Source organism: Felis catus, chromosome E1 (genome assembly GCF_018350175.1).
Source record: "Felis catus isolate Fca126 chromosome E1, F.catus_Fca126_mat1.0, whole genome shotgun sequence".
Classification (NCBI taxonomy): Eukaryota; Metazoa; Chordata; class Mammalia; order Carnivora; family Felidae; genus Felis; species Felis catus.
This window is the reverse complement of record NC_058381.1, coordinates 45,078,996-45,104,119: the sequence shown is the minus strand read 5'-3', so window position 1 is coordinate 45,104,119 and position 25,124 is coordinate 45,078,996. Positions and strand designations below refer to the sequence as shown.

Here is a 25,124-nt window from a genome sequence, read left to right as displayed (position 1 = left end):
CCCAAAAATAAATAAACGTTGAAAAAAAAATTAAAAAAAAAAAAGAAGATACACAGATGACAAATAAGCACATGAGAAGATGCTCAACATCATTAATCAGTGAGGAAACACAAATTAAAACCACAATGAGATACTACTACACACTTATTAGAATGAAAAAAATTAAAAAGACTGACTACACCAAGCACTCCCAAGGATATGGAGGAATTGGACCTCTTCATACACTGCTGGTGGAAATGTAAAATGGTGTGGCCACTCTGGAAACCAGTTTGCAGTTTCTTAAAAAGTTAAACATACACCTACCATGTGAACCAGCCAATCTTTGGTAACTACTCAAGAGAAAGGAAAAGCATATATTCATACAATGAATTGTACACAACTGTTCATAACAGCTTTATTTATAAGAGCCCCAAACTGGAAATAGCCTAACGAGCCTCACCAAGTAAGTAGATAAACTGCAGTGTATCAGTAAAATGGAGTGCTATGCCAGTAATAAATAAGAATGAACTGCTGATACATGCTACACGGATGAATCTCAAAATAATTATGCTGAATGAAAGCATCTAGCAAAAAAGAATATACCCATTTTATAAAAGTCTGGTAAATGCCAATGGATCTATACTGGCAAAAAGCAGATCAGTGGTTGCCTACGGATGAGGAACAGGATGGGAAAAAGGCAGGAGAGATTACAAAGGAGCATGAGGCAGTTTTGCAGGTCAGGGATGTGTTCATTACCTTGATTGTGATGACAGGTTTATAGGTGTGTGCATATGTCAAACTGTGTACTTTTAATTATAAAAATATACAGCTTTTGAATATCATTTATAGCTCACAATACTGTTTAATAATAACAAAAGGCAATGGGAAATATGACCCACCTTCAAATTCAGGAGCTGGCTTATTTGTGTTCAAAGCCTCCAAAATTTGTTTGAGACTTACTTCACTATTTTCTAAAAAGTAAAGTATAAGGATTATAAAATGGCAAGGTGTCAATGTTAATAATCATCATTAAAATAACCATGACAGGGAATGGTGTGTGTGGGGGGGGGGGGGGGGGGGGACAAATTTTGTTAATGTCTGAAAATTAGCCAGATAAAAACTAATCAATTTAAAATAATTTTACCACGAATCTATTCCCTTAAAACAAGAAAAAATTCTAACCGTATTATTTGTCTTAATTAAATATTGATGTATACGTTCTACAAATGTGATGTCAGACAGAGGGTGACTCTTAAAAATATTTCCAAGAGTAAAAAAATATTAATTTTAATTTGTTCTCAGTATGCCTACATTCTCATTATGTTTCTAAGACCTAGTTTATCTAAAACATACATATATAAAACATATCCCAAGCACACAGTAAAACTAGGACTTCAACAGAGATTGTTCTTTTAAAAAGGACTCACCATCAATAGATGCTTGACCCAGAATTTCCTGGAACGTCTTGTTGCTTAATGGAATTCTAGCCTTCCAGAGTTGGGACCTCAGCTCATTTATAGGCATCTTATCATTTCTGATCTTATCAAGAGTTGTAATCTCTTTACATAAATCTGTAGACAAGTCAAGAATAGAGAACTGATGAGGAAGTTGAGGCAAAGCCCTTTTTTAGACTTAACACCCTAACCTGCACAGAGTAGATGCATTACAAAAGGAATTCTGAGTTAGAGGGCTTTCAAAACACGTCAGTGGGCTTTGTTTTCAGAAGTCACTTAAACAATAAGCAAAATTTAACATACCCCTAGCCAGCTAAAAGTTGAGTTTCTGCAACATTTTTGTAGAAGTTTGCTTTTATTTATTAACTATTTCTCTTCAAAGGTTTTTCTACTACATGCTCCAGTCTTTCATAGACTGTAAAGCATTTCAAGAACAGCTTGATAATAAATAGCTCTTAGAATGAAGTCAAATATCAAAAATAGAACCCAGCTAGTTGGCAAAAGGAAAACTGAAAAATATAAATCTGTTATGCACTGAAAAACAGTCACACCCTATTCTAGGCATTAGAAAGCCTCTCTTTCTTGCTAGCCTACCTACTAGTATTACATGCAGTAAATCCTTTTTTTTTTTTGTACTTTTTTTTAACGTTTCACTATAGGTGAGAAAAAGAAGCATATGGAAATTATTGGAGGTGAGAGAAAATTGTATTAGATTCACCAGGGGAGAAAATGTGTACCTTATACTGGAGCATATACTGAGACAAACTATTTTGCTTTAAGAAAGCATATTCTAGGAATGTAATTCTAAATAATTCATTACAGTCAAAGCACAGATTAAATATGATAAGGAATAAGAAAGCAGATTATAACATCTTGATACATTAAAAAGAAAACTTAAGGAATTAAAAATACAGGGGAAAACAAACCATATTTTAGAAAAAGAATACCATTGAATGATCTTAGAAATTTACTTTTAATTTTCATTCTTTTACTATACTTACTATTGAATGGTGTTGATGGTTTAGGTGAATTAGTGAAAACATCAATTACATCTTTTAAGATCTTTTTACTTTCTGCAAAGTTAAGAAATAAAATGGAATTTAAATAGATTTTAGGCTCATTAAAGCAGGGATCTGGTATTGTTTCAATTTCATTCAGCTTTCAAACTTCTGTGACCATAATGCATGGTAAGAAATACACTTAGATTATGAGCATGTGCGTGTGCACACACACACACACACACACACACACACACGCATACACACACACAAACAGGGAATGCAAGGAAACACAATCTGGGAATTGCAAGGTACAGTTAGGATTCAGACCTCCCCATCCCCTGCCCCGAGGCAGGTCATAAGACACTCAATGTGAGAGATGCCCTTGCTATACCCAGAGGGAGGGTGCATCCTTATCTCTGAAGACTGAGGGTTGGAGGGACACCAAGAGGAATCTGAACGAACAGACCTTACTAAGTTTCCCCTGGTTGACCACCCTCAGCCATATCATTTTGTCCCATCACAGTTTTCTACCACTTTCCACACTTCATCAAAGCTAACACCAAAACATTCAGGTTTAACAACTCCTTATGAATATTCCCCTTTCATGTAAAATTTACATTAAATTTGAATGCTTTTCTCTGGTTGATCTGTCTTTTGTTACAGGGCTCCAGCTGGGAACCTAGAAGGGTAGAAGGAAAAGATTGTGTTCCCACTCCTACAGAAGCCTGCTTCAGGGATCATAGGCTGGTAGCCCACAGACTGAATATAGCTGAGATTCAGTCATGTTCATTGTCCTAGGGAGTGGGGGGGTTTTCTCTCCATTTGAATTTAACTGTCTTCATCTAGGACACATGCTCTCAAGTTACCCTACAGTCCACACCCCTTCCTTTTGTCTTATAACCAACTCATTTTATTAATTTTGCATTCCGTGCCTGGCTACTGCAGGCATTTGAGTCAGCGGACTCTGCAGAGCCTGATTCAAAAGTTACCCTTCTCTATTGAAGTCTATTGTAATTTATCTAAATAGCAAATATTGGAGCTATGGCACTATACCTCTTGAAGTGGCAGGATAATTTGACCCATCTTTCCTATTCGAAGCAGTTAGCTTGGCCTTAAATATTTCCTCACTCCTGAGATTTTTGTAGACTGAGAGTTTTTGTAGGGACTGTGTTTGCAAAAACCTAGAGTCATTGAAGAAAATATGCCAAATGCCTAAATAGAGAGGAAGAGTTTGTCTGGAGACAGAGACAGAAGGAAAGAGAGGGACAGGGAGGGGTTGAGAGACTAGAGGTTTGATGGGAAAGAGTGAGAATTACCCTGTGGGAGCTTCCCTTCACACAGATGCAGGATTACCACAGGCTCCAACAACAAAGCGTCCGTAGAAACACAATGCAGGGAAGTTTTAAAAGCTCTTCCTCTGTCTCCCACATTATGGTGCGACTTTGGAATGGGAGAGGGTGCCAGTAATCAACCACCCTGCCCCCAGGGTCTGATTTAATTTAATTGAAAGAAAAAAATGATTTCAATTCCTGGTATTTAGTAGCTAGATATCTGGATCAGCCCTCCTACTAAAAACAACTAAAAATTCTAAATAAAATTATTGCTATAAAAAAAAATCTTGGGGCGCCTGGGTGGCTCAGTCAGTTAAGCGGCCGACTTCGGCTCAGGTCATGATCTCACAGTCCGTGAGTTCGAGCCGGTCATGATCTCACAGTCCGTGAGTTCGAGCCCCGCGTCGGTCTCTGTGCTAACAGTGCAGAGCCTGGAGCCTGTTTCAGATTCTGTGTCTCCCTCTCTCTTTCTGACCCTCCCCGACTCATGCTCTGTCTCTCTCTGTCTCAAAAATAAACAAACGTTAAAAAAAAATTTTTTTTAAATCTTGAATTCATCAATGTGCTGCCAAGAAAGTAAGAAATTCCCAGACCAAACAACTGATGAAAGGCTGTAATCCAGAAACACGGCGACTGTTTTTACCCAAAGAGTGTTTGCCAAAGACAAAACAAAAACAAAACAAAATTGGATGAATTTTAGTTTGTAGTTTCAAAGGCTCAGACAAAGCCCAAGTTCCTCCCAAAGTGGAGGGGAACGTGGGGTGGTTATCCTCAATTTACAAAAATGTTTCTCTAGATTTCAAGACCCAGAAAAAAATATCAAGAATAAGAAAAAGTTCCTCCTTTATAGATAATTTGACTTTTCTCTCTAGCTACCTTTAAGATTTTTCTTTCTGTTTGGTATGTCACGGTTTCATCATGATAACCCTACGTATGGATTTCCTTTCATCCTATGTGGGATTCCCTGGAATTCTTGTATTGGTAGGTTTAGGTCTTTCTCATTCTGGAAAATTCTCAGCTATAGTTCTCCAAATATTTTCTCTGCAACCACTCTGTCTCTTCTCTCCTGTGTGGATATATATCACATCTTTTCATTCTTTCTTTTTCTAGCTTTACTGAGATGGAACATTATATTAGTTGTAACTAATATATAACGTAATCAGATACACATACATACTTCAAACTGATTGCCATACTAAGTAGACCTCTTCATTCTGCCTTCCTTTTAGCCTCTTCTTCTTCTTTTTTTTAATGTTCATTTATTTGGGGGAGAGAGAGAGTAGGAGATGTGCAGAGAGGGAGACAGAGGATCTGAAGAGGGCTCCATGCTTCCAGCAGTGAGCCCAATGCAGGGCTCTAACTCACAAACCACAAGATCATGACCTGAGCAGAAATCTGATGCTCAGTCAACTGAGCCACCCCAGCGCCCCTAACCTCTTTCCTATATTCCAACTCTGTCTTTCTATGCTGCATTCTGTATAATTTCTTCAAACTCCTTTGCACTTCATATTTCTCTCTTCACCCATGTTTAATCTGCTAATATTGTTGTCTGCTAATTAATTTTATTATATTTTTAATTTCTTTATGTCCTGTTTCCTTCTTTTCAAATTCTAGTTTCCCTTACATGTTTTCAAATTTATCTTTTTTTAGAAGAGTACAGAAAGAGTGAAATTAAAAGAATAGAAAATACATATATATCCAAAAATATACTGTATTGCATATTTGCAGGTTGCTCAGAGAGTAAATCTTAAAATTTCTCAACATAAGAAAAAAACCCCTTTTTTTTAACTATGCATGGTGACGTGTTAACTAGATCTATCGTTGTGATCATTTCATTCTATATGTGAAATATATATACAAAATGTCACAAAATCAATGGTAGAGAAGAAAATGATACAGATGAAAACATAAATTGAGGAAACAATAAACACACATGATAGAGAGGATCAGAAAGCCAGGAATTAGTTAAGAGTTATTAAAATTGACAAACCACTAGCATAAATGACCTAAAAAGAAAAAAGATGGGGCGCCTGGGTGGCTCAGTCGTCAAGCATCCGACTTCAGCTCAGGTCATAATCTCATGGTCCATGAGTTTGAGCCCCGCGTCAGGCTCTGTGCTGACACCTTAGAGCCTGGAGCCTGCTTCAGACTCTGTGTTCCCTCTCTCTGACCCCTCCTCCTCCACTCTCTCTCTCCCTCAAAAATAAATAAAAACATTTTTAAAAATCTTTAAAAAAGAAGTATCTGATTTTATTTATTTTTTAAAATGTTTGAAAACATCTTTTTAAACATTTTTTTAATGGTTATTTATTTATGTTTGAGAGGGAGAGAGAGAGGGAGAGAACAGGGGAAGGGCAGAGAGCAGAGAGAGAATCCCAGGCAGGCTCCGTCTGTCAGTGCAGAGCACTGTGAGATCGTGATCTCAAACCGTGAGATCATGACCTGAGCCAAAATCAAGAGTTGGACGCTTAACTGACTGAGCTACCCAGGCGCCCCAAGAAGTATCCGATTTTAAAACCTGGATAAAAACAGTACTTGTTTCTACTAGTCTTCTCCAAACAAAGAAGAGTATCCACACACTTTCCAAAAGGGTTACAACAATTCTCAGTAACCAATTTATAAACATAGCAGTCCCATAACAATCTTCCTAAACCTATGGTATTAGTATTCTTAAAAAAAAAAAAAAAATGAGCCAGCATGAACACGTATAGTCTGAACAGGAAAACTGAGAGGTAACTCAGGAACTCACCATCTGTTTCAGAGTTCAGTAACACCTCAGGTTTTTCTTCATTTAAAGGTTTCTCCAGGCCCTCCAACGCAGATAAAAGGTCTTTAACTTCAACTTTCCTATCAAAGACACTATTAACAACGTTACATGCATCTTCTATTCCTAAACAGAGACATGACAAAATACAAAGATATCTAGTTGGTCAGTCTATCCAGAGAAGCACATAACAGCTTGATTTGGGTGAAATGTATTCATTTTCTAGAATACCCAGTCTTGAGAGATTTTGCCTCTCTGAAATATTCTCCAAACTGAAAGCTCAACAACATTTACAGGTTTACAATGCTTATATCAGAAAACAAGACACACTGAAATAGGTTACCTTACTAGTTCAACGCAGGAAGCTAAACAAAACAACAAAATACCAAAATTATCTCTAAGAAAATAGTGCCATGATGGGGAAACAAAAGGGGGCACTTGGGTGGCCCAGTCAGTTAAGTGTCTGACCTTGGCTCAGGTCTTGATCTCACGGTTTGTGAGCTCGAGCCCCACATCAGGCGCTGTGCTGTCAGCGCAGAGCCAGCTTCAGATCTGGCACTCTCTCTCTCTGCCCCTTCCCTACTCATGCTCGCTCACTCTCTCTCTCTCAAAAATAAATAAACAAACATTAAAAAAGGCAGCCCTTTCTGTCTTCATCTAAACATTCGGAAAGAATGACAGTGTTGTTGATGACATGCCAATAATTTGTTGCTTTACTAACTTAAGTGTTATTCATTTATATCTTTTAATCTCCCTGTATCCAAGTTACAACTGTTTTCTTTATTATGTCCTCCCTATTTTTTCCCCTTCATCATACTTCCTAAAGAGTTCTTTATTAGTCTTTTGAAAGAACCAACTTTTGGTTATATGGATAAGTGTGTGTGTGTGTGCTTGTGTGTGTGTGTGTGTGTTCTATTTCACTAACTTCAACTTTCCACTTTGTTAGCTCCTGACTAGCACTTTTCAGGGGGATTGTACTGCTCTTTTGTTGTTTATGCTGCTGGTTAGCTCTGTAAGCTGAACGTTTAAGATAAATTGTTCTGGAAGCGCCTGGGTGCCTCAGTCAGTTAAGCGTCCCACTCTTCATTTTGGCCCAGGTCATGATCATGTCAGCCGCGCTGACAGCAAGGAGCCTGCTTGGGATTCTGTCTCTCCTTCTCTCTCTCTGCTCTTCCCCCCCACCCCCCATATGCACTCTTTCTCCAAAAATAAATAAACTTAAAAAAAGATAAATTATTTTTGATATTTCTTGTTTTCTAATAAAAGCATTTAATGCTATAAAATATCCTGTAAGATTGTTTTGGTCACACTCTACACGATTTGATACATAGTGCTTTCACTGTCATCATTTCTAAAATCTTTCAGGTTTCTTTTATTCTTCAACCAAGGAATTACTTACAAGGCAATTTGTTTTTCATCTTAAAAGCAACACTTTTCCTTTCTTTCACAAATAATTTTAATGTCACAACATCATGGTCAGACTATGTGGTCTGAATGACTTCTGATTTTTAGAATTCACTGAAATTTTTATTTGTGGCTTAAATACATCATCTATTTTTGTGGCTATTCCATAAGTATTTGAAAAGAATGTGTATGTTTTTAGGATACAGAGTACTCTAATCTGTTTCTGAAGTCAACTTTGTTAATACTGTCACTTCAATCTCAATCTCTTTATCAATTTCTTTCAATCCGTCTATTTCAATCTCATCTTTCTATTTAGAATTCAGTGTTTACCTGGAAATAGATATAAATATGGTTGTGTTTTATGGGCATTAGTAGAAATCCAACTTCTATAAAGCATTCTTTGTTATACACTTATTCCATTTTTTCCTTTCTTCATGGAACCGTATTATTACTGAGGTCTCTCTCTGGTGCAAATGTAAATCTAGTTTACTGTTATGACGTGTATGTATGGACCATATTTTATTCAACCATTTCCCCAATCATGGACTCATAGATTGTTTTCATTTCTTTCCTCCCATAATGTTGCAGGGAGCATCCCTGTACATGTCTCTACAAGGAACTTATCTGGGCTATTTATCTGAGAATAGAATTATTGGATCATAAGAAATATGCATACTGAATTTGACAAGTACTGCTAGATTGCAATCTGGAATGCTGTACCATTTTACCTACTCACTAGCAATTTGTGAGTATTGCCAACTCTCTTCATACACATATTTAGCTATGTGGGTTTCTCCTCCTGTATACTAAGTCTTATATCCTTACTTATTTTTCCAATTGATTTCTTTCTTTCTACTGTTGATTTGCAGAATTTCCTTATATTTGAGATATTAATTTTTTGTTAGTTATCTTGTAATTATCTTCTTCCAGTCTGTTACATGTTTTAGAGTCCTTCATTTACCAGAAATCCTTAATTTTGATGTAATCAAATCCTTTTTTACCCCATGGTTGTGCTTTTGGGGAGTAACATCTTTAAGAAGGCATCCATGACCACAAGGCACAATAGTTTTTCTTACATTTTCTTCCATCAGCTTTATAGTTTAATCTTTGAGATCCATTTTAACATTCATTTGATTCTTTGAAGGTTATTTTTGTATATGGTATGAAATAGGGATTCTACTTCATTTTCTCTGCATTGTAAGACAATTTTCTCAAATCAGAAGCTAAATAATACATCTTTTCCCCCACTAACTGATGATGTCATTTCTATCACATTCCGAGTTCCCATTAATAGAAGTCTCTACTGGGTTCTATATTGTGATGCACTGGTCTATTTTCACAGGTCTATATTAAAACAGCATTATGCTATGTACTAACATGTGACAAAGCAAGATCTTTATCTTTTTTTTCCCAAAAGGGTCTTAGCTATTCATAGATCTATAATCTTCTATAATGAATATAGAATTAATTTGTCAAGGTTCCCACCAAACTTATCCTGAGATAGTGAGTGGAACTGCATCCCAAGTACAGATTATTTAGAGAGAATCCACTTATTTCAATACTTCTTTTAAAACCCCAGTTTTAGGACTACAATTCTCAATCTCAATGTCTGTGGTCCAAGGCTGTTTTAGTGTCCCCATGATAGAACTGTGCTGAAATGTCAAAACAAGCCGAAAAAAGTTAAGCATTTGGCCAATGTTTTTCACAAGGAGATAGAGAGCAAATGTAAAAATATATATATATGAAGAAATAAACAAGAAAGATAAGAATACAGAGGGGAAAAGTCATTAGATGTGATTTAAAAAAACAAACCTGACTACTTTGATTATAAGATGGATAACCCCATCAGCATTAGTAAGGACAAAAGAAAGAATATAGCAATAAAACACATGACAAGGAAGAAAGAGAGACAACAGAAATTTTTTTAAATATTTCAAGAATATTACAGTATGAAAAATATGTATCTATGTGTGAAAACCTAGAGTTTACAACATCAACTGAGTTTAAATGAGAAAATGCATAAAAGGGGGGTTTGGTAGAGTATATATAAAGTCTATATACACACATACCTATACATACACCAACCCCCAAAAATGAAGTTCCTGTTCATATGCATTTTGAATTTCATACTTACTGTGGCACTCGATAAATTCATCACTGTTGTTCAATTCTCTGATGAAATCCTTAAAACTCACCACTTCATCTTTTTTTAAAAAAGAAAAAAAAGAAAGAATTTAGATATTATTGTAAAAAGGACCATTTGATGTTATAACACCAGAGCTATAAACACAAAAATAATGGAGAGGACTGGTAATCCTATTGTGACACATGTGATATGCAGAATAGACCTAAAATAAAGGTGTCAGAGATGCACTTTGAACATCAATTCCTCTGATAAAAACCCATAAATTGATAGACAAGAAACAATTTTTAATTTCTCTTTTAAAAGATATATGGCAGTATATTTCCTTTGGCATTTAGAGTGAAACTTCTGAAATACGCAAAATTTGTTATTTTAAATTGAAATAATTACTCACCGTTAGGATTAGTGTTATCCAAAGTCTCCTTTATTTTATCATCTGTTAGATAGATTCCAATGGCATTTAAATTTTGCTGAAGTACAGGAATGTCTTTAAGTTCATTTTTGTAAATGTTGATGTTGTAAAATTGATTTTTATTTCCTGGGAAGAGATAATCACCTTCAGTTAGAAAGGAATTTTCATGTTTCTCCTTTATATTTTAATTTTTTTAATGTTTATTTATTTTTGACAGAGAGAGAAAGAGCATGAGCTGGGGAGGGGCAGAGACGGAGGGAGACACAGAATCTGAAGCAGGCTCCAGGCTCTGAGCTGTCAGCACAGAGCCTGACACGGGGCTCGAACTCACAGACCGTGAGATCATGACCTGAGTTGAAGTCAGACGCTCAACCGACTGAGCCACCCAGGCACCCGTCTCCTTTATATTTAAAAAAAAGTGGGGAAAAAATCTCCCAAGATATAAAATTATACTTAAGAGAAAAGGCAGTATTTGTATTTATTTATGTACCTAAAATAATTTAAAATAGGTGACGATAGGTACACATAAATGTATAAATATAAGTAAGGAAACTGGGGGAAAGAAACAGAAGAGCAGCAAAAATAAGACAAAAGAGAGCAACAGACAAAGTACATTTCATAAGGTCATATACATTAAATTTTGCAACAATATCAAATGTGTATGCATCTAACAAGAGCCTTCCAAATATAGCAAAAACTTGCAGAATTAAAGGGAGGAATGCATGAACCCATAATCAGAACCGCAGATTTGAAAATCTTGCACTTAGTAATTAATAGAACAACTAGAATAAACATCAGTAAGAATTAAGGGCGTCTGGGTGGCTCAGTCAGTTAAGTGTCTGACTTTGGCTTAGGTCACGATCTCACAGTTCATGAGTTAGAGCCGTGTTGGGCTCTGTGCTGACAGCTCAGAGCCTGGAGCCTGCTTTGGATTCTGTGTTTCCCTCTCTCTCTGCCCTTCCCCTGCTCGTTCTCTCTCTCTCTCTCTCTCTCTCTCTCTCTCTCTCTCTCTCTCTCTCTCAAAAATAAATATTAAAACAAAAAAAATTTTAATGTTTAAAAAAAATCAGAAATTAGAATACCCAACAAAACTAGCAAACAATCTAACCTAATGATATTTATAGAACACTACCCAACAACTACAGAATATACATTCTTTCAAGTGCACATGGAATATTCACCTAGGGAAGACCACATGCTAGTCTTTAAACCAAATCTTAATGAATTTAAAAGAATTTAAATTGTACGAAATAAATTCTCTGACCAACGTGTATTAAATTAGAAATCAGTAACAAGATCCCTAGCACATGTCCAAATATTTGGAAATTAAATAATATAATTTTTTTTAATGTTTATTTATTTTTGAGAGACAGAGAGAGGCAGAGCGTGGGTGGGAGAGGGGCAGACAGAGAGAGAGACACAGAATCCAAAGCAGGCTCCAGGCTCTGAGCCGTCAGCACAGAGCCCGACACGAGGCTCCAACCCAGAAACCATGAGATCATGACCTTAGCCGAAGTCGGACACTTAACCAACTGAGCCACCCAGGTGCCCCTAAATAGTACATTTCTAAATAACTCATGTTTCAAATGAGATATCACAAGGTAAATTAGAAAATATTTTAAATAAGTGATTATCAAATCACAACATATAAAATTTTGTGAGATGCTGTGAAAGTGCTCAGAGGGAAATTTGTAGTTTTAAATGCTGGAAAGGTATAAAATCAGTAGTACAAAAAGTAGTGGTATGAAATTCTTTTTTCTTAATGTTTATTTTTGAAAGAGAGAGAGAGAGCGCGGGAGCATGAGTAGGGGAGGGGCAGAGAGAGATGGAGACACAGAATCCAAGGCAGACTCCAGGCTGGCACAGGGCTTGAACTCACGAGCCGTGAGATCATGACCTGAGCCAAAGTCGGACACCTAACCGACTAAGTCATGCAGGCACCCCTGAAACTCCTTTTTAAAAAATTCTTTTTTATAGTTGTATAATACCCTACTGTACATAGAAACTAAAGTTTATTCAACTAACCTCCAATGTTTACACATTAAGTATTTTCATTATTTTGCCATCTCAAATAATTCTGTAATGAATAATCTTATGTATCTATATTTTCACATTGTTGGAGGGTATCTTCAGGGAAAATTCCTAGAAGCAGGATTGCTGGGTCCAAAGGTAAAGGCATATGTAGTTCTGTTAGACATTGCCAAATTCCCTCCATTAGAATGGTAGCATGTTAAATGCCCACCAGCTATAGGTGAACGTCTTTTTCTCTACAACCTAACAGAGTATGCTGTGAAGGTTTTCAATTTTTGCCAATCTAATGGGTGAGAAATTGTATCTCCATTTTAATTTGCATATTTCTTATTATGAGTAAAATCAAACATCTCTTAATATGTTCATAAGCCATTTAAGATCTTTTTTATGATTTATATATCCATGACTTTTGCCCATTTTTCTATTTTTCTTCTGTGATATACATTATAGTTTCTACCATATTGTTATTTGTTCTTTGACTTTACCTATGATATTGTATTAATAGATAAAATTGGGTTTTTTTAAATTTTTTCCAAGATGGATGTCAGAGAGCTTACTGCCTATGTTTTTCCCTAGATTTTTTTTAAACGTTAAAAAAATTTTTTTTAACATTTTTCATTTGTTTTTGTGAGACACAGAGAGAGAGAGAGAGAGAGAGTGAGCAAGCATGAGCCGGGGAGGGGAGGAGAGAGAGGGAGACACAGAATCCGAAGCAGGCTCCAGGCTCCGAGCTGTCAGCACAGAGCCCGACGCCCACAGCCCGCGAGATCATGACCTGAGCCAAGCCAGACACTTACCTGAGTCATCCAGGCGCCCCTCTTCCAGGAGTTTTACGGTTTCAGGTCTTACAAGTGCAAGTATTTAATCATAATCTAAGATAGGAATCCAGTTTCATTCTTTTGCATGTGGTTGTCTAGTTTTCCCAACACCACTTATTGAAGAGTCTGTCCTTTCCCCACTATATATTCTTGCCTCGTTTGTCCTAAATGAATTGACTGTATATGCAAGGGTTTATTTCTGAGCTCTCCGTTCTGTTCCACTGATGTCTGTTTTTATGCCAATACCATAGAGTTTTGATTACTATACTTTTGTAATAAAGTTTGGAATCAGAAAGTATGATGGCTCCAGCTTTGCTCTTTCTCAAGATTGCTTTGGCTATCAGGGTTTTCTACAGCTCCATACAAATTTTAGGATTGTTTGTTCCAGGTGTGAAAAATGCCATTGGAATTTTGATAGGGATTGCATTGAGCCCGTATATCGCTTTGGGTAGTATGGACATTTTAACATTATTAATTCTTTGACTCCACAAGCATGGAATATCTTTCCATTCATTTGCATCATCTTCAATTTCTTTCTTCAATGTCTTATAGTTTTCAGTGTACAGGTCTTTCACCTCCTTGGTTAAATTTATTCTTAGGTATTTTATTATTTTCAATGCAATTGTAATGGGATAGTTTCCTTAATTTCTTTCTGATAGTTTATTAGCAAATAGAAATGCAACTGGTTTTTCTATTGGATTTCATATGGTGCAACTTTACTGAATTTGTTTATTAGTTCTAACAGTTTTTTTTAATAGGGCCTTTAGGGTTTTCTACATATAATATTGTGTTATCTGCAAATAGTAACAGTTTTACTTCTTTCTTTCCAATTTGGATGACTTTTGTTTCCTTTTCTTGCCTAATTGTTCTCAGTAGGACTTCCAATACTATGAATACAAGTTGAGTAAAAGTAGTGAGAAAAATTACAGCAACTGGCAAAATAGGCATCCTTGTCTTGTTCCTGATCTTAGAAGAAAAGCTTTCAGTTTTTCCCCATTGAGCATATGTGTGGCCTTTCGTATATGGTCTTCATTAAGCTGAGGTATGTTCCTTCTGTACACACTTTGTTGAGAGGTTTTTTTTTTAATCATAAATGGATGTTATCTATCATAAATTGATGTTTGGCAGTTTCTATCAATTTAAATATATATCCCAGCAATCCCATTTCTAGGTATTCAACTAGGAGAAATGAAAATATATGTCCACACAAATACCTGTACATAAATATTTATAGAAGCTTCACTCATAATCACCAAAACCCAGGAAACTTCAATAGTTTATCAATTGGTAAATATACAAACATTACATTCATGTAATGGAATAATACTCATCAATAAAAATAAACACACTGCATGCAAAAAGTTGATGAATGTAAAGTATAATATGCTATGTGAAAGAAGCCAGACTCAAATGAGCTTCATATGTTATGATTCCATTTACATGACATCCTAGAAAAGGCAAAACTTTAGAGTCAAAGAATAGATCGGGGGTCACCAGGAATGAGGGTTAGGGAAATGGATGGACTACAAAAGGACACAAAGAAACTTCTGTGGTGATACAGTCTATGTGCTGTTTAGTAATGGTTACATGACATTATTTTTAAGAATTTAAACAATGATATACCTAAAAAAAGGTGAATTTTACTACATGCAAGTTATACTGCAATAAATATAAATTTGCTCCTCAAAAATATAGTCAAGAGAGTAGTTGAGAATACATAAAAACAGAAAAGATAGGTATAAAATCCACTTTGCTAGGTTGGTCAAAAGTTTTAAAGTTGTCTTCTTTTTTTTTCAAATTTTTATTTAAATTCTAGTTAGTTAACATATAGTGTACTCTTGGTTTCAGTAGAATTTAGTGATTCATCACTTACATATGACACCCAGTGTTCAACGTAACAAATGCCCTCCTTAATACCCATCATCCTTTTAGCCCATCCCCCGCCCACCTCCCTCCATCAACCCTCAGTTTGCTCACTATAGTTAAGACTCTTTATATGGTTTGCTTCTCTCTTTCCCCCACCTTCCCCTATGTTCATCCGTTTTGTTTCTTAAATTCCACATGTGTGAAATCATATGGTATTTGTCTTTCTCTGCCTGACTTATCTCGCTTAGCATAATCCAGTCTGGTTCCATCCACATTGTTGCAAATGGCAAGATTTCATTCTTTTGATGGCTGAGTAATATTCCATTACATATACATATACATACACCATAACTTCTTTATTCATTCATCAGTCCATGGACATTTGGGTTTTTTCCATAATTTGGCAATTGTTGACAATGCTGCTATAAACATCAGGGTGCATGTGGCCCTTCAAATTAGTATTTGTGTACCTTTTGTGTAAATACCTAGTAGTGAAATTGCTGGGTCATAGGATAGTTCTATTTTTAACTTTTTGAGGAAACTCCATATTGTCTTCCACAGTGGCTGCACCAATTTGCATTCTAAAAATTATTTTCTCATCATTTATAATATTCTAATAAATTCAGGTCAGATATACCTAGTGAATAATCTCAGAGAACAGTATATATTCTAATATTTTTCTAGCACTATCAAAGTAAAACTACCCATAACTTTGAGTTTGGGGTAAACTTAGCAGTCTTTGCCATATAATTCAAACACAAGTTATATAAACTAATACTGTATTGTTTTATCTTTAAAAAAATTTAATGTTTGTTTATTTTTGAGAAAGAGAGAGACAGGGAAACCGAGTGCAAGCGGGGGAGGAGCAGTGAGGGAGGGAGACACAGAATCCGAAGCAGGCTCCAGGCTCTGAGCTGTCAGCACAGACCCTGATGGGGGGCTCCAACTCATAGACCACAAGATCATGACCTGAGCCGAAGTCTGACGCTTAAACAACTGACCCACCAAGGTGCCCCTATATTGTTTTATCTTTATATTGTTTCTTACTTACCTGTGCTTTATCTAATCCTGTGTGTTTTTTAAAAGATTTTGTTTGTTTGTTTGTTTGTTTGTTTACTATTTTAGGGAGAGAGAGAGCACAAGCTGGGGAGAAGGATGAAGGGAGAGAGGAAATCTTAAGCAGGCTTCATACTCAGAGCGAATGGATGCAGGTTGAGCCCATGACCCTGGAATCATGACCTGAGCCAAAGTCAAGAGTCAGTTGCTCAACCGACTGAGTGATACAGACACCCCAATCCTGTGTTGTTTTAACATGAAAACCACTGTCTGTCCTTCCACACGGAGCCAGTAGATACATATTAAGTGGAACTCACCTGAGGCTTTAGGCATGTTCAATGTATCACAGAACTTAATAAAAAATTCTTGAAAGGTAATCTTGCCATTTTCTGTAATGCAAAGTAAAATGTAGATGAAGGAATTACTGCTTCTGAATTAATCTGTCAGCAGTTAATAGTCAAGTTATAAAAAAGGTGAAAAGCCCGGGGGTCAGCCTGTACTGTTCCTTCTTCCTTAACTTCTGCATACATATGATTATCAATTTCTATTCAATTATTTCCAAATACTTCTTGAATATATCACTATATTAGTTAATGCCTATGCTATTACAATAGCATTGCTAAAAATCTATCGCATCAGTCTCATTGCTCTCCATTTATTTTAAACAATGCAGCAAGAGAGGTCTTTCTCTTTAAAAAAAAATCTGGTTACTCCTCTGAATAAAACCCTTCAGTAGCTCCTACTTGTCCAAAAACTACAAAAGCAAAACAAAACAAACACATGGTGGGCAGGCAAAGAGGCTATAGGCCAATATTCCTTACAAATGTGTTAACATCTAAGTGAAATTCTAGAAAATAGGGTTTAGCAGTATAAGCAGAAACTAAAGTTCTAGATACCTTTAGGACATGCATTTTCACTGAGGGTGATAGGCTTTCAGGAAGGAAAACAGGTTCTCGGAGGGGAAAAAATCTTAGCCATTACAATGGTTTGTGGCCACAGTACATAAGCAAATATTTATTTTTGGCATTAAATATTCATAGCGTGTGGGATGGTGAAAAAGACAAAAACGTCTAAAAAGTCTCCTTAGGGGAGTGATATTTTTTTAAAAAGGTTAAGAAACACTACTTTTAGGATAATGGGAACCACCTAAATTTACTCTGGAGAAATCTAAGAAAAAGGCTTAGAAATCCATAGGACCAAAGATGGCACCTTGATGTGGAACTCAGTGCATAGGATTTGGCGGTGAAGGAAAAGAAAGAAGCAGTTAAAGATGAAGTCCCTACTAAACAGTATCAAAATGTCAGAAGGCTCACTACCCCCACCTCCCACCCTCTGCCCCAAAGGTGCCATTAAAGTAAATGGACTTCATCTACTTCAGTAGAAACTGAAGACAGAGCTCCAAACTGAATGTGCCACCCAACACCCTCAACTCTTTCAACAAATCGGGATAGAAATGGACAAAGGAAGATTTGAGATGGGAACCAACAACTCAGAAAATAGATTGTGTAGAAAGACCAAGTCAGCTCCAAAATAAAGACTCAAGTAAAGTAAAGGTACACAAGGTGGAATGGATATGACAAACTATAGTAAGGGACATAAAGGATAGACATGAAAAGAACCAAAAGGAAAAAAAAAAAGGAGGGGGAGAGAGAAAAGGAAGAAAAAAAAAAAAACCAATGCAAAAAAAAAAAAAAAAAAAAGTAGAAAAGTTTACAGCAGAAGTGACAGAGCCCAGAAATAAACTCCACATACGCTCAACTAATATTTGACAAGGCAGCCAAGAACATTCAATGGAGAAAGGATGGTCTCTTCAACAAATGGTGTTGGGAAACTTAATAACCACTTGGGATACTCCCCAAAATTACCTCAAAATAAATTAAAGATTTAATTGTAAGATCTGATACTGTAAAGAAAACATAAGGGAACAGCTTTCAGACATTGGTCTTGGCAATGATTTTTTTGGACATGACACCAAAAGCACAAACAACAAAAGCAGAAATCAACAAGTAGAACTAGATCCAATTGAAGATTTTTCTTTTTTTTAATGTTTATTTATTTGTGATAGAGAAAGACACAGAGCGTGAGCAGGGGAGGGGCAGAGAGAGAGGGAGACACAGAAACTGAAGCAAGCTCCAAGCTGTCAGCAAAGAGCCCGACATGGTGCTTGAACTCAAGAATCATGAGATCAAGACCTGAAGTCGAATGCTTAACTGGCTTTAGTCGACGCTTAACCAACTGAGCCACCCAGGCACCCCAGAACTACATTCAACTTAAAAACTTTTGTACAGCAAAAGAAACAATCGGCAAAATGAAAAGGCAACCTACAGAATGAGAGAAAATATTTGCAAACCATGTATCTGATAAAGGATTATTATCCAAAACATATAACAAAGAATTCACACAGCTCAATAACAAACAAGCAAATGAACTATTTTAAAAATGGGCAGAGCAATAGAATAGGCATTTTCCCAAAGAAGACATCCAAATGACCAATAGGTGCATGAAAAGGTGTTCAACATCACTAACCATCAGGGAAATGCAAATCATAACCACAATGAGATATTGCTCAAACCTGTTAGAATGGCTATCACCAAGAAGACAGGAGATACGGATTTGTGATGATGTGGAGAAAGGGAACCCTCATACACTGTTGGTGGCAATGTAAATTGGTGCAGCCACTATGGACAATAGTATAGAGATTCCCCTCAAAATTAAAAATAGAACTACAATATGAACCATCAATTCCCCTTATAAGTGTATATTCAAAGGAAACGAAAACAGGATCTTGAAGACACACTCCTGTGTCTATTGCAGCATTATTCACAATAGCTAAAATATGGAAACAATCTAAGTGCTCATCAACAGATGAATAAACAGAGGTAGTGTGAAAATATACAACAGAATATTTTTCAGCCATGAGAAAGAGAGAAATCCTGTCATTTGCAACAAGATGGTAGGATCTTGAAGTCCTTATGCTTAGAGGAGATAAGCCAAAGACAAATGTTGTATATATCACTAATATGTGGAATCTAAAAAAGCCGATCTCATAGAAAGAGAGTAGAATGGTGGTTACCAAGGACTTAGGGGGTGGGGTGATTGGGGAGATACTGTTAAAAAGTACAAATTTGCAGTTAAAATGAATAAATTCTGGAAATCTAATGCTGTGCTGATCTAATACTGTATTACATAATTGAAAGTTGCTAAGAGACTAGATCTTAAATGTTCTCACCACAAAAAAAGAAATTGTGATAATTACGTGATGTGATAGAGGTGTTAGATAACATTACAGTGATAATTATATTGCAATATATAAATGTATCAAATCAGCACATTGGACACCCTAAACTTACATAATGTTATTATATGCCCACTATATCTCAATTTTACAAAAAGGAAAAGAAAAACTCTGTGGAGGTGGAGTGGGGGAAAAAAAAGCTCTAAGTCACTAATATTGAGGATGAAAATGAAGGTATCATTATAGATGAAGCAGAAATCAAAAAAGATAAAAAGCAGATGTCAAGGACAACTTTATCCAATACATTTGAAAAGTCAGATGAAATGGACAAATTCCTATAAAGACACAGCCTGCCAAAATTGACAGGAAAATAGAATATTTTCTTGGTAATACCATGCAATTTAAGAAATTAAATCAATAATCCAGAATTTATCCATCAATAAAACTCTAGGCCCATAAGGCTTCACCTGTGAGTTCTGCTTAACGTTTGAGGAAGAAAAAAATCTCTTACAGAGAATAGGAAAGTAAAGAATATTCCCCAACTCTTTTGAAAACATAGCAAAAATGATGTTCAACAATACCAGTCATTAAAATAACGCAGTTATTTTGTACATTTATAAACATCTGCTTCCCTGAGCCAATGCCACAGGCAACACCCCCTGAGGTATTCCTGGATATCAGCATAGTTTACCTTCCAAAGGGTTAACACGTGGCGAAGGGCCTCACGGACTCTGTTGTACTCTGTGCATGGCATTCTGATTGAATACTGCCCGTGCCAGTCAGTTCACAAAGTGACCTCATCTCCCAAGTACCACCACCCACAGGGATAAAGTAGGCCCAGACTCACCCATCTGTTCAGTCTCACAGAGCTCAGGCTTGGCACACTATGGTGGCACTGGTGCTCACCAGTCATCTCACTGCAGCCACCCCCAGGGTGCCCTCCATTGCTGTATACCCCATCCGTACATCTCCCATCCCCACTGGTAGATGATGGCCTTTACAACTAGATGCATTTAGACTACTAACCGTGTTCAGGTCCATGTCTTAATACTTCATCAAGTAAAACATTAGCTGCATGAAAGTCACTGTTCATCAATAATGCCTTCAGGTTAGAGACATCAATCAGATCATTCTGGAGAATTTGAACAGTAACGAAGAGTAGCTGTGTAACTGAGAAAAAAAAAAAGAGCAAAAGCATGCTTCAACAGCAGAAATAAGAGTACATTGTTCACTTTCACTTAATGGGCTTGAGTTGCATAAAAGAAGTTTACATGAAATTACTAGTAGTTTTAAAAACCATTGTGTATTATAACAGCTAGCAGTTACTGAACACTAAGTGCTGGAGACTCTTCTGAGTACTTCTACTTTACCTATTTAAGTCTATTATTACCTATAATAATTCCAAGATAGGCATTATTATCCCCATTTTTCAGATGAAGGAATTGAGGTTAGTGAGATTTAAAAAATTTTTTTAATGTTTATTTATTTTTGAGAGAGAGAGACAGACAGACAGACAGACAGACAGACCATGAGCAGGGAAGGGTCAGAGAGAGACAAAGATGCAGAATCTGAAGCAGGCTCCGGGTTCTGAGCTGTCAGCACAGACTCCAACGTGGGGCTCAAACTCACTAACCGCGAAATCATGACCTGAGCTGAAGTTGGGCGCTTAACCAACTGAGCCACCCAGGCGCCCCGAGGTTTGTGAGATTAAGTGATTTACTAAAGAACATACTGGTATTAAGCGGCAGGGCCAGGATTCAAATCCAGGCACGATATTTCCAAAGCCCATGCTCTTAACTACTGTGGCTTTCAGGTAGACATATGTAACTGGTCAACCATTATGCCTACAGCTACATAATACTTCATATGTGGACCCTGAAATAATTGTGAAGCATTACAAAGAAGTTTACATCAAAACTTTATTGCCTTATTTCACTTAAAGTTATGTTACAGAGACAAAATAAGAAGAAGAAGAAGGTGCTGTTTCTGTAAGTCGTGCTCTTTATATTTATCTTATAGCCCCACAAATCTTGACAGCCTTGGTCACTTTCCAATGCCTTCAAACAGTTGTGGTTGTTGATGCTGTTTAATTTAGTCCACATTTTACTAGTTGTTCTCAGCAGGAGGGTTGGTTTCACATAAGCTACTCCATCATAGTCAGAAGTAGAACCAGGTAACTCAAGCTTTATAGGTAAATTTGATGCCCTGCTCTGGTTGAAAATTACTGTTTAGGCTATTACTTTACTACAAAGCTATAGTGATTAAGACCATGTGGCATAAGAATAAATAAAAATCAATGGAATGGAACTGGGAGTCTAGAAATAAATCCATACATTTCTGATCACTTGATTTTTTACAAGGATGGCAAAACCATTTATTTAAGGGGGAAAAGAATGATCTTGTCAACAAATGATGCTGGGGTAACTGGCTATCTGCATGCAAAAGAATTAAAGTGGACTCCCATCTCACACCACATACAAACATTAACTCAAAATGAATCAAAGATTGAAATTAAAAGGCTAAAACTATAAAATTCTTAGAAGAAAACATTAGTATAAATCTTAATGATCTTGGATTATGTTTAGACATGATATCAAAAGAAGTGACAAAAGAAAATATAAACTGGATTTCACCCAATTTAAAAATGTTTGTGCTTCAAAGGACACCACCAAGAAAGAGAAAAGACCCATAAAATTGGAGAAAAGATTTGCAAATCATCTATCTGATAAAGCTATAGTATCCAGGATATAAGAACCCTAACAACTTGATAAATAACCCAATTTTAAAATAAGCAAAGGATACATATCTCTAAATGGCCAGTAAACACATGTAAAGATGTTCAAAGTTATTAGCCATCAGGGAAATGCAAAACAAAACCACGGTGAGATACTTGTGAGACTAGGCTAGAATAAAAAAGACAGACAATGTAACAAGTACTGACAAGGATTTAAAGAAATGTACAATGCTGTTGGGAATGTAAAATGGGGCAGCTGCTTTGGAAAACGTTCCAGCAGCTCCTCAAGTTGAATGTAAAGTTACCACGTGACCCAGCAGTTCCATTCCCAGGTAGGTACCTGAGAGAAATGTAAATGTACGTCCACACAAAAACCTGTACTCAAAAAAATGTACACATGTTCACAGCAGCATTATTCTTAGTGGCCAAAAAAGGGAAACAACCCGAGTGTCTATGAACTGATAAACGGCCAAAGAAAATGTGGTATAACCACAGAATATTATTCTACCACGAAAAGGAATAAAGTACTCATTTATGTTATAATACAGGTGAACCTTAAAAACAGTATGCTGGGGCGCCTGGGTGGCTCAGTCGGTTGAGCGGCCGACTTCAGCTCAGGTCATGATCTCATGGTTTCGTGGGTTCGAGCCCCACATCGTGCTGACAGCTCAGAGCCTGGAGCCTGCTTCGGATTCTGTGTCTCCCTCTCTCTCTGTCCCTCCCCCGCGCTCTCTCTCTCTCAAAAATAAACATTAAAAATTAAAAAAAAAAAAAAACCAGTATGCCAAATGAAAGAAGCCAGACACAAAAAGCCACGTATTATATGATTCTAGTTATATGATGTTCAAAAATCAACACAGATAGAAAGCAGACTAGCGGTTGTCAGTGGCTGGGGAGAGCGGGGAAATAAGCACTACAGGGTACAGGGTTTTTTTTTTTTGACGTGATGAAAATGTCCCAGAATTAGAGTGTGATGGTTGCACAACTTTGTGGATATACCAAAAACCACTGAATTGAACACCTTAAAAGGATGAGATTTTATGGTATGTGATTTATATCTCAGTAAAAATGTACATTTGATAAATAATGCCATTGATTATAAAGGTGCTCTAATTTTAGAGATATTCAAACGTGAAGAAAAAAAGACATTTGTTTCCCCAACGCATTTAGAAATACATTGTTGGCAGGGGTGTCTGCATTTGTGGAGAGTTCTTCGGTAGGTGTTCTCTGTAGACATGGGGGTTTAGGGAAAGATGCTGGTGTTGAAATGGTTTCCCTAATTTCAAGGAGCACGAGAGGAACTTTGGGGACAAAGACCAAGCAATTGTCTTTATGCAGCAGGGGCAAAATGATGTGGTTAGGCCACAGAAATGACATGGTAGTAAGAATGATACAGGGATTAACGGCCCAAGCATTTAAAGAAACTAGATAGATGAAGCTAAGATTTCTATAAGTGAAATCAATGGCCAGTCCATTTGGGTAAACCTGAAAACTCCAAAGGCCTGACTTGAGACAGCACAGAGGGTAGTGGTCCCTCACCCAATTTCCACACCTGATTTCATTCATAGATCCAGAACCCCTTGAGTGAAGAAAAATTTATCTCCTCTTGAGGAAGGACTTTATATTAACAGCAAAGGTATTTACTGTGTATCTTCTTCAATGCTGTTTTATTTCTTTTCCCTCCTTTATAACTTTGCCCCATTTTCACTTGTTTTTTTTTATATCGCATAAGCTGCTTGAAATCCTTTTTGAAACTATAGACACTACAAATTAAACACTTGAAATCCATTTAGTGATTTTTTTTTAATTTTTTTTTTCAACATTTATTTATTTTTGGGACAGAGAGAGACAGAGCATGAACGGGGGAGGGGCAGAGAGAGAGGGAGACACAGAATCGGAAACAGGCTCCAGGCTCTGAGCCATCAGCCCAGAGCCCGACGCAGGGCTCGAACTCACGGACCGCGAGATCGTGACCTGGCTGAAGTCAGACGCTTAACCGACTGCGCCACCCAGGCGGCCCTAGTGATTTTTTTTAAATGTGATTTCATTATCTTTATTTTACAGTCACTTCTTTAAACTGGAAGTATTCACTTACCTATGGACTCTTTGAAAGGTGGACTTCCTTTAATTCTTTCAAAGAAATCTTTTAAATTCACCTCATTATCATCTGGAAATATCAAAATCAAGCATATTGTCATTAAAACCCTGATACTCAATCGGTACACAAAATAAAGGCTCTGATTAACAATACCTAAAATCTCATTCTACCTCATTTCTCTCTCAAATGGCTGAAACTATTTCAATGTAATTTTTCATACTTTCAGGAACCACACCCATTGATCAGTTAATGATATTAATAGTTCACTTTTTTTGACTTCTTACTCAAAAGTAAGAACTTAAAATAACTTTTGAGTTCCTTATGTATACTAAGTATCCTTTTATGATGCTTCACATTTATTAACTAAAATATGTACAAGAATTCTATAACATGCTTGATATGCCTATCCCTAAAAGATGAAAGCAAAGAGAAATTAAATAACTTGTCTAGGTCACAAGAGCCAGAAAGTGCTCGAGGCTGTATGTGAACTAAGGCAGTCTAAGGCCAGAGGTGACAATGTTAACTGTTGGGACACACACACACACACACACACACACACACACACACACACAGGAAATAAAATACAGTAATGTAACCACAGCAGAAAATATAGGGCTATACCTACAATGAAAAGACTTTAACTTATAACAAAATGGCAAGCTGGGTAGCACAGGAATGATTACAAATTCCTAAAGATGCTGTATGAAATACTTTATTCTATAAATGCATTATCAAGTTGTATGAAAAGGAAATAATGAAACGTTAAGTGGGCACAGAGATCCAGAGGGGAAAACCAAG

General features: G+C 36.6%; 1 protein-coding gene across 46 annotated transcripts in view; it reads right to left on the bottom strand.

The window, feature by feature from the left end:
- The window catches only part of EFCAB3 (EF-hand calcium binding domain 3), a 460,207-nt gene that overhangs the window by 329,878 nt on the left and 105,205 nt on the right, over window positions 1–25,124 (bottom strand). For all 46 annotated transcript variants that reach the window (XM_045044749.1, XM_045044748.1, XM_045044746.1 and 43 more), the window contains 9 exons: window positions 24,324–24,395; window positions 20,521–20,664; window positions 16,577–16,648; window positions 10,471–10,614; window positions 10,068–10,136; window positions 6,515–6,655; window positions 2,435–2,506; window positions 1,407–1,550; window positions 879–950 (listed from right to left, as the gene is read on the bottom strand). In XM_045044749.1, the coding sequence (XP_044900684.1) occupies window positions 879–950; window positions 1,407–1,550; window positions 2,435–2,506; window positions 6,515–6,655; window positions 10,068–10,136; window positions 10,471–10,614; window positions 16,577–16,648; window positions 20,521–20,664; window positions 24,324–24,395 (930 nt within the window). The remainder of the gene's footprint in view (window positions 1–878; window positions 951–1,406; window positions 1,551–2,434; window positions 2,507–6,514; window positions 6,656–10,067; window positions 10,137–10,470; window positions 10,615–16,576; window positions 16,649–20,520; window positions 20,665–24,323; window positions 24,396–25,124) is intronic.